At 33.5% G+C, this 10793-nt stretch overlaps 1 protein-coding gene across 3 annotated transcripts in view; it reads left to right on the top strand.

Moving 5' to 3' along the window:
- Nucleotides 1-10793, top strand: part of CNOT6 (CCR4-NOT transcription complex, subunit 6) — a 55028-nt gene that overhangs the window by 31422 nt on the left and 12813 nt on the right. For all 3 annotated transcript variants that reach the window (XM_004693872.2, XM_012733429.1, XM_012733430.1), the window contains exons 3-4: nt 204-390; nt 2270-2355. In XM_004693872.2, coding sequence (XP_004693929.1) covers nt 204-390; nt 2270-2355 — 273 coding nt within the window. The remainder of the gene's footprint in view (nt 1-203; nt 391-2269; nt 2356-10793) is intronic.

Below are 10793 nucleotides of genomic sequence, written 5' to 3'. Positions count from 1 at the left end.
TTTAGTATGCTAAGTGGAGAGCTTAGAGCTCTATCATAGCAGTGAATTGCTCTATAATAGATGGTTTCTTCTGTTTATCCCTTCCTCATAATTTTCACATGATAGATTGTTTTTAATGAAAACAGCTAGATGTTATTTGATTCAGGGACCAAATTAAGGAGAACACTATGTAATCCTGGGCTTATTTTTTTCTTTTCTTATAGGAAAAGTAAGAAGCTTAAGCTCATCTTTGTGGTCATTAACTCACTTGACAGCTTTGCATCTGAGTGACAATTTCCTGTCCCGCATTCCTTCAGACATTGCCAAGCTACATAATCTGGTATATCTGAATCTGTCCTCAAACAAAATCCGGAGTTTACCAGCAGAACTCGGAAACATGGTATCACTCAGGTATGTAGATTTAATTCACTATTTAACAATATATCCCTTAAAACAAAATACAGCATTCATTTTGTTAGGAAGCAACAATACCAAATCATTGGTTTTTGAACAGAAGTTAACTGTATCCTTTCATACAGTTTTTTTTTTAATTGGCACTAAATTTTTAATCAATTACTACCTAAAATTGGCTTTGTTGCTGTATTTTGTGTAATGTGTTTTATTCTTGAACCAGAATTTTTGGACAAACTGGGGATAAACGAATGGAAGGCAGATACACAGTTATACACTCTTCATATGACAGACCAATATGATGCTCTCTCCCCTCTAAATTCTGGGGCATCATTCTGTCCTTAACACAGGTTTCAGGAAACAGCTGAAAAATTGGTGAAACCTTTTGATGTCTTAGGGCTAGTACATATGATAATAATAAAGCCTGGATTTGAAAGAAGTTAGAATTAGTCATTGAATTTGGGAAACTGCTGTGGGATGTAGGAAGTGGTAATAAGTGGAGTCATAGAATTCAGATGGGAATCCTGACTTTGCCATTTAAAGGTTGTACAGAGTTTGATAGGTTTCTAATGCTTTGATAAGCTGAGCTCCTCATCTGTGAAGTTGCTGTAATAACCACCCAGCCCAGGCTGAGACTGGAGATATTTGAGATGAGTAGAAAATCACTAGCACCCTGCCTGGCACATAATGTATTCAGTAAGTTATTTTTGTGACCTCTGTTTTTAAAGAGGTAGATGAAATCTACTCAAGTTGATTGAATATAAAGGCAACCTCTAGCCTTTTTGTTAATCTCAGTGAAAAGTCTTGTCCCATTACAGACATCTTACCTGCTTTTTAATTATTCCACTGAATTTTCTACTTCCTTCTACCATATACTGCATAGTATATGCAGTAAAAAATAAGGACCTTGTGAAAGTTCCTTTAGTCTAGTCTAACCTTGACTTTTTGTAGACTTAATTTTAATTATTGAGTAATACTATGGCCATTTTTATCCCCTGAACCAAATTTACTTAAAGAGCCTCCTTTCCTGTGTGATATATTTGGAAATATACAGCAGCTGGTTATTCAGTATTTGTTTTGCTTGTTCAGTTGATGGCCTCACCAACCTTTAAACAGTAGTAACCAAGGTTCACTTAAATTTCAAGAACCAAGGATTATAGATACAGTTCTCATTCACATTTAAAATTTGATAAGTAAAACTTACTTTAGGATTTTACCAGAATATCAGTATTGGGTTTTTTTTTTTAACTGAAGATTCTGTTGCTATTTATAATATGGTCGTCCATACAAAACAATAATTGAAATAGTCATTAATATATAACAGGACAGCCATTATTTCTAAAGTAAAACTAATAATTTGGGGAAATGTTGATCATAGCTGAGTTGTGCAACTATCACAAACTCTTTTAAGTTGGTAGTATGTGATCATTTTATTTTTGTAAAAGCAAATCATATATTAGGCTGTTTTATCATTCCACTTTTCTTAAGTATGTGTAATAGGTCCCGTGTGTGCTAGAACAGTGCTGATTTCAGGGTGATCTGTGGATTTTGCCAGGTATACAGCAAGTGAGAATGATTTTGAAATCTGTTGAATGTAGTACCCTTAATAGGGTGTATATTTTGTTTGCCTTTTTTTTTCCTCATTTCATTTTTTTAGTCATTTTCCCTCTGTATTTTACATATGTATTGGTCTGTGAACGTTTAGTTCTTTTTGTTTTGTTTTTACCACATATGGTTTGAGAAGCACTGTATTAGATATTGGAATACAATATTTTTGTCATTTTTAGCAGCTTATATTCCTAGAAATTACATGGTTGATTTTAGCTGTTAGTTAAAGGTTGCTGTATCTTCTGACTTCCTGGAATTTTTACATCAACAGGGAACTCCATTTAAATAACAACCTGTTACGAGTTCTACCTTTTGAGCTGGGAAAACTGTTTCAGTTGCAGACTTTAGGCCTGAAAGGTATGCCTTCCCTATTTGTGCTTCTTATGGTTTGTATGTATGTCTTTGAGTCTAAAGAAGCCATAAGAGAGAGTCCTTTTGCCCAGGGGATTTTCAGACTCTTTCCCCAAACATCATCAGTTTTTTTTTTTTTTTCCCCTACACCCCAATGGTTTTCTTTCTTTATCTGTAGATTGTCTAGTCTTTGTTATATTCTTTTTCCTTCTAGCACAGCTTAGCTTTTCTTATTTCTGTCAGTCATTCCCATGTTTTCATGGTATGTTTTCAGTTCATACTTTATTTCATCTCACTCTAAATAGCTTTTTTCTCTTATTTTCAAATCTCAGAAAATGGAGACTCAGGAAATGCAGAAAGCAATAAATAAAATTTTTGATCTATTTGGACCCATTAGCACTATTGAGCAGTTTTTAAAAAGTTGATTTATGGGAATTTGACTCATATTAGGATTTAGGAACATCACTGACTCAGTAAGAACTGTTGGGAAATCAGTATTAAATTAGCAAGATTAAAAGTCACATTTTAATAATATGGTAATACCTGTAAACTTAATCACATTAAGTAATTCTTCACCAGCCTTGCCAATCTATCCATATTACTCTATATTTGAATTCCTTTAAAATAAAAATTGCATAATTCTTCAAGAATTGCATTCTTATTTCTTAAAAATTCAGTTACAAAAGGATTTTTATTCCTATAAATCCACTTCCTGTCATGAAAGTAATGATATTATTCACCTTAAAAATGATGATAAAATTATTCATAGTAAAAATTACAAATAAGACATTACAGATATATGTAAAACTGTATTTTAAAAAACTTAAGCTTTATAAATAGTTCTTTGGGAAGTTTTTTTCTGTGTGACTTGACTGGCTGAGGTCATGGAAGTGTCAGGGAGATAAATCAAGTTTGCTGCATATATAATAACTTGCCTTTTCAGTAGCCAACAGGAAAAAAGGTAAAGTGCAGCAAAGTGTATCCATATGCTGACCACCTAACTCAGCAATTAATATGTTGTCTGTTAAGACAAGAGAGAACATTACAAAATTGTTAAAGGCCCTATTTCTCTTTTAGTCCTTTTTTCTGTAATCTTACAATATTTATTTTGCAATCTTAGTTCATATTCATTTCTCTAAGGTTTCACAAATTCTATTTGAATTTAGGGTCATTTGGTCACAAATACACTGATTTAAATGCAGTAAAGCCTCTGAAAGTGAGTGCCCAGGAAGGGTAAAACAGTCTTCATAGCCACTTGGTTTTGATTATCCCCTTTTTTTGATTATCCCCTTGGTTTTGATTATCTCCTTTACTATTTTATAGTTAGAATTTTATCTTTGTTATTTGGAACTTCGGTTTCACAGATTCTTATTTAGCTTAGATGTCCTGTTGGACATTATTACACATATATCTATAATGGCATATTTCCACAGATTTAACTTTTTTTTTTTTAAACAGATCCCATGTTATTTCCCTGTACTTTGCAGTTTGTTCTTTAACTCTATTTAAAGAGCTGTCTTTCTGTTATACCATCCTTGTTCTCAGAAAACTTTTGTGATTGTTATGGCACCTGTTATTTGGAAGAGAAATCTATCACTTAGTTTAAAAGTCATGTTTATTTGCTATATTATCCATTCTAACAGCCTCTTGAAACAATGTTATTATTGACTTTAAAGTTGATTACATGAGGCTAGCATGCTTTCCTTTCTTTTTACCTGCCCTGCTCTTCAGGTTTGTTCTACAGTGAAAGGCAGGGCAATGACCTTAAATGGATATTCTCTTTACTTTTTATTTTGAGATTCTTATAGATTCTCATCTGTTAAGAAATCAACACAGAACAATATTTACTGGTTACCTAATTTCCCCATTAGTACCATCTTTCAGAGCTATACTACAGTTTCACAAGATATGGAACTTTTCTAGCACCAAAGTATCCTTCTTGTTTTCCTTTACTAGCTGTGCTCACTTTATTTCTGCTCCTCACTTCTTAACTTGTGATAAATGTAAATATATCATCTAGCTCTGTTATTTTGTATTTCAAATAGTCTGTAAGTAGAATCACACTGTATATAATCTTTGAGAATTTTTTTTTTCTTTTCAGTCAAGTAAATTCCTTAAAGATTCATCTAGGTGTTGCATGTATTAAATAATTGCATGCATTAAATAAAGAAGCCCTTTATTCTTTTATGTTGACAAGTAGCTTCTCATGATATTGATGTATCATGGTTTGATTTGAGCTTTCAATCATTGAAGGCTATCAGAGTACTGTTAAGATGGAGCTGCTGTGAATTCTGCATACAGGTTAATGTGTAACACAGTTGTTCATTGCTCTAGGATAAATGCCAAGGACTGAAGCTGCTAGGTCATCTGGTAGTTAGTTGCATGTTTAAAAGTCATGTTTATTTGCTATATTCATTCTAACAGCCTCTTGAAACAATGTTATTATTGTTGCATGTTATTATTAATGTTGCATGTAGTTAGTTCTTTTTAAAGAAACTGCCAAACTTTTTGAGCATGACTGTTATTTTACATTCCCACTGCAGAAAGCTATCCTTTTCTCTGCATCCTTGGCAACATTTAATACTGTCATTCTGATAGATGTGTAGTAATACTTCATTGTGGTTTTAATTTGCATTTCCCAATGACAGTGAACATCTTTATATGTGGTTACATACCATCTCTATTTTTGTGCGATATCTCTTCATTTCTCTGTCCATGTTTTATCTAATTAGATTGTTTCACTTGTTGAATATTGGGACTCATTTATATATTCTAAATATTAGATCTTTGTCATAGAGGTGATTTGCACACATTTTCTCCCAGTATGTAGCTTGTCTCCCAGGATGAAGGTTAACAGGGTCTTTTTGTAACAATTTTTAAATGTCGATGAAGTGTATCTATTTTGGTCTCCAGTTTGATTAACTCTTGGGGTTGCTCTAGATCCCAAAGATTTTCTCTTTTTTAACAATGTCCTGCTTTTCTGTGTTCCTTTCAGGGCTGTAATCCCTTTTGAGTTAAGAAAAGTAAAAATTTTTTTTAAGAGTTTATAATTTTTTGCCTGTGTATGTCCAGTTGGTACAGTACCATTTGTTGAATAAGCGACTTTCCCTCATTCTTTTTTAAAACAGTTGGATATACCTATTTTGGACCTAGTTCTGGATTCTCTGCTGTTCCACTTAACTATAGGTCTGTTCCTCTGCTGATACCATTTAATGATTTGAAACTTGAAATAGGGTAATGAACCTTGAAATAGGATAGATTGCTTCTTCCACTTAAGTCTTCATTTTCTAATTGATTTTAGCTATTCTTATTCCTTTGCCTTTCGTACACATTTCAGCGTAATCTTATTTAGTTACAAAATTGCTGAGAATCTGATTGGAATATAGTACAGTCTCTGTATCAAATTTAGAAAAATTGACATCTTTTCTACGTTGAGTCTTTTAGCCCAGGAATTGGTATTGTCTCTGCTTAATTAGACCCTTTGATTTCTTTTTTTTAAAATAACTTGTGTGGATTTGGTATAAAGTTCTATAAATGTTTTGTTTCATTTGTTATTTTTTTGAGTGATTATAAATTCTGTTATATTTTAAATTTTATGATATCTGTGTTCATTCTTAGTATTTAGCAATACAGTCGATCTTTGTGACTTTATCTTATATCTTTCTCTACCTGTTTGAACTCACTTCTAGAAATTCTAGGAATTGTTTGGTAAATAGTTTGGGATTTTTTTTTTACACAGGAAATTGTCATCTGTACATAAGGATATGTATGTGTCCAATATGTGTTCTTTATCTTTCCTTGTGTTATTGCATTGACTAGATCTTTTAGCACTGTTAAATAAGAGTTGTGAAAGCAGAAGTCCCTCTTTTTAATAGATATTAGAGAGTATTAATTCTTCGCTATTGACTGTAATCTTAGTAGTTATTTTTATTAATGTGCTTCATCATTTTGAGGAAGCTTCCCTCTGCTGAAAATTTTTAATCACGAATTTCGTTTTATTAGATGTTAATTCTATACTAATTGCTATAGTCATATAGCTTCTGGTAATGTTTGAATATTGAACCAGTCCTGTATTTCTGGAATAAACCCCACTTGGTCCTGACATGTGATTCTTTTTATTTATTGCTGACTTACATGTGCATATTTTTCTTAAGAATTTTTTACTCTGCTAAGGGATATTTGCCCATTTTGTTTGGTTTGGTTTATTTCATATTGATTTTGGTGATGAAGTTATCTGAAATTAATGCATTTGAAAATGTTCTCTCCTCTGTTATTTTTTTCCTGCCAGTTGGTGGAAAGCTGGATACAGTTTTCCAGTGAAACTATCTGGGGTTTAGTGTTTTCCTTTCTGGTAGCTTTAAAGTTACACATTCATTTCCTTTTATAAGTATGGGCTTTTCAAATTACCTGAATTGTGACTTTTCATTTCTAATGCTGATGCAGTTGGTGCTTCACATTTCCCTCATAGCTCTAATCAAGTGTACATTGTGATATATTGCATATTTAACTTCCTCATTGTACTATTAAATTTCTGTTGAGGCTTTATTGTTGATCCATGGGTTGTTTAGTTTTCTAAGTACTTGTAAATTATTCTACTGTTTTTCAGTTATGGATTTTTTTTTTAAAGATTTATCTATTTATGCATACAGAACTAGGGTACAGGCCAGATATGCAGGGGAAGTGAGAGGATTCACCAGAACCAGAGTGGGGAGCAGAATAGGCTGACTGACGAAGTACACTGCTGAAGGGAGCAGTGGGTGGTTCAGTAGAGGTCTGCGGAGCCATGAACCTTGTGGATCACTTCAGGGTGGGAATGGAACTCATGCTGAGGTGGCTTTAGCTTCTTAGTGCTGTGCTTTAACCCGTTGCATCACCAGGGAGGACCCCCAGTTACAGGTTTTTAATGTGACTCCATCGTGGCTCAATATATTCTGTATGATTTCAGTTATTTTAAGTATGTTGAAGTTTGGTATATCACCTGAAAAATGGTCTCTCCAGTATATATATGTACCTTGGGCACTGGGCAGGAATATGTAGTCTGTTGTTATTGGGTAATTTGTAAGTCATTGTTAAATTCTGTATATTTACTTAGCATCTGTCATATTGGTGGTGTACAGTTTTTGTCTCTTACTAATTATTGAGAATTGTAGATTTTTATTTAACCTTCTTTCAATTCTTACTTTAAAATGTTATGCTTAAAATTACTGTCTTCTGGCGCTCCCTGGTGGCACAGTAGGTTAAAGCATAGCACTAAGAAGCTAAAGCCGCATCACCATGAGTTCGATCACTGCCCCCAGAGGTGATCCACATTGCCAGACAGACCTCTCCTGACCTGCCGGCTGCCCCTCTCAGTGTACTTTGTCAGTCAGCCTGTTCTGCTCCCCACTTCTCTGTCTCTGGTGAATCCTCTCACCACCTCTGTACCTCTGACCTGTACCCCAGGTCTGTATGCATAAATAAATGAATCTTTTTAAAAAAATTACTGTCTTGGGGAATTGATTCTATATCATTACAGATATTTCATTCTTTCTCTAGTAATTTTATGTCTTCTGAAGTCCACTTTATCTGGTACTATAATCACTTTAGCTTTCCTTGGTTAATATTGGTACTGTATATTTTCCCATTCTTTTCCTTTCAGTTATTTCTACTGCTGTTTTTGAAATGAGTTTCTTGTGGACAGCATACGGCTGAGTCTTTTTAAACCCACTCTGCCAGCCCCTATCTTTTAATTGATGTATTTAAACTGTTTACACTTAGTACCATTTTATTATTTTCTGGATGTTGTTTTTTTATTTACTTTTCTTTCATTTCCTTTTTTACTATTGATTACTTGAACATCTTTTTGCATTTCCATTTTGGTTTATCTGTAGTGTGTTTGAATGTGTATATTTACATATCTTTACATCTAGGTGTAAAAATGTTACGTCTAGGTGTAAAACTATATACATAATTTATTATAGTCTACTGATGTAAACATTTTATCAGTTGGAGTATAGGAACTTTAAATCTTATTTCTGTTCTTGTATTTGTCCCTAATTTATTCTTTCAAATATCCTCTACATTCACTTAGAACCAATACAGTGTTATAAATATATTTAGTTGTCAAACGTAATTCAGAAAATGTAAGAAAGGAAACCTACTTACCTCTTTTAGCCATATTCTTTATTCTTCCTAATGTTTCATTTTTTTATCATTTTCTATGTAGAAAGCTTCTGTTAATGATTTTATTTTTTTAGGGCAGTCTGTTGGGAACAGATTGTCTTACTTTTTCCATTACTGAAAATGTCTTCATTTTTCTTCCATTCCTAAAGGACATATTTACTGGGTATATGATTTGGGGTTGACAGTTTTTTTTCTTTCAGTAATTGAAAAATACTGTGCCACATTCCTCTGATGACCATGGTTTACAATGAGAAATCTGCTGTTGTCAATTTTTTTCCCACTGCTGATAAAGTGTTCAAGATGTTCTTCATGATGTTCTTTGTTTTTAGTTTTCAGAAATTTAATTATGATACCTTGTTGTAGATTCCTTTGGGATTGTTCTTTTTGTCTTTTCTCAGCTTTGCAAGTCCATAGGTTTGTGTTTCTTGCCAGACTTTGAGTTTTCAGCCCATGTTTCTTATGGTAGTTTTCTAGGCCCATGCTCTGTTTCCTCTGCTTTCAGAATTGTGATGACATGAATATACACATCTTTGGTTGTGGTCTCATGGATCCCTGTGTTCATTTTTTTTTTTTTATTTTTAGCTTTATTCTTTTCTGTATCCACAATGCTCTATCTTTTGATTCTTTCTTTTGTCTTTCTATTCAGCTGTTGAACCTATCTTCTGGGCTTTTTATTTTATTTATTCTATTTTTTAGTCCCTTCGTTTTGGGTGTACTTGCCAAGACATTTTTTGCTAAGTCTTTTTTTTTTATTTCAAGCATGTTTTTAATTTCTTACAGGTGCTTTTTTGTTTTGTTTTATTTTACTTTGTTTTTTAAATAATGATTGACTTCTCTCAGGACATTCTAGTGTTTGTGTCAACTGTATTGGAATCTATTTGTTTTTTCATTAAGTTTGAATCTTCTTGGTTTCTTGGTGTAATGAACAATTTTTACTTGATACTGAACATATTCTTTATTTTTGTTATGAGACTGGATTTTACCTACACATTGATTTTGCTGGCTTTCTTTAATACTACTATGTTGTGAAAGGAAGGAGTTGTATATCATATTAGGGAGAATTTCAGTTTCCCCTTATTAACCTTTGTTGATATCTGAGGGTACATTTAAGTGAAGGTAGCAGTTGACTCTGTGTCTAGTCCTCATGGTAAACTGCTTTGAAGGGACCTCATTACAACTAGGAAGGGGTAAAAGTTTAACTCTTAGCTGCTGGCATCACATCTTGTTACTGTGAGTTGAGGTGAAAGTTTATGTTCCTCTTCATAATCTTCACTGATGGCAGGGGAAGGTGCTTATTACTGCCCAGAGAACATGAAAGTTAGAGCTACCTACTTGGCCTTCTTTTTACATTTCCCACCTGGGAATGTTGGGATATTTTTCTGATAAGGGCAGAGATCTGGTCTTGCTGGCATGGGTGAAGATGATATGTATGATTCTTTGGTATTTCACTGAGTAGAGTTGTTACTATTTCAAGGTTTCCTCTTGCTTGGTTGCCCTTTTGTTGGGATTTTCTTGTCTGTACACATTGATTTTTACTTGTTGCTGGTTTCTTCAGTTACATATCTGGAATACATAAAGCAAAAAGTGTAAACCCAAGGAACTTATCGCTATATTGCTGTTCAGTCCTAAGAGCCCTGACCATTGTGCTTTCTCACTGCATTTGAGAGCCTCTGTTTTGTTTCAGAGCCTAGTTATAATGTACAGGGTTCTTAGTTTGAGAGTTCCAGCAGGAAGAATAAGTAAAGCATGACTATTACATCTTTCACCTTCTCTCATTCACTTTTGTTCCTATGACAGCTGAGTATCATGTTTTAATTGTGTTCTTATTGTTAACCTTACCCTATCTTCCAGGCAGTAAAGGTACATTTTATTTAAAATAAAAAAGGAATGTAAAAAGTAATCAGATAGTGGGGAAAATACAGAGTTTGGCTTCAGCTGTGTTTATTAATCATAACTAGATATTTGCATTTGAGTTTGGTTTTTATAAAGGACCTTAGAAGGGAGGATCACATAAGAAGAGGTCACCTCTAAATGTATTTTGCACTAGACAGTAGTAGAAAGACAGCATTAGTGTAGGTCTAATTAGGATAGGCTGCTGACCTGGCACTAAGAAGTTTTTAACTGACTTCATTTTTTTTTTTAATTTTTTTTTTAATTTATTTATTTATACATACAGAACTGGGGTACAGGCCAGAGGAGCAGGGGTGGTGAGAGGCTTCACCAGAGACAAAGTGGGGAGTAGAACAGGCAGATCAATGAAGTACACTGCTGAGGGGAGCAGC

This window comes from Condylura cristata, unplaced genomic scaffold (genome assembly GCF_000260355.1).
Source record: "Condylura cristata isolate star-nosed mole 26May11 unplaced genomic scaffold, ConCri1.0 scaffold00040, whole genome shotgun sequence".
Taxonomy (NCBI): Eukaryota; Metazoa; Chordata; class Mammalia; order Eulipotyphla; family Talpidae; genus Condylura; species Condylura cristata.
The sequence above is the reverse complement of the archived record's forward strand: the minus strand, read 5'-3'. Positions and strand labels throughout refer to the sequence as shown.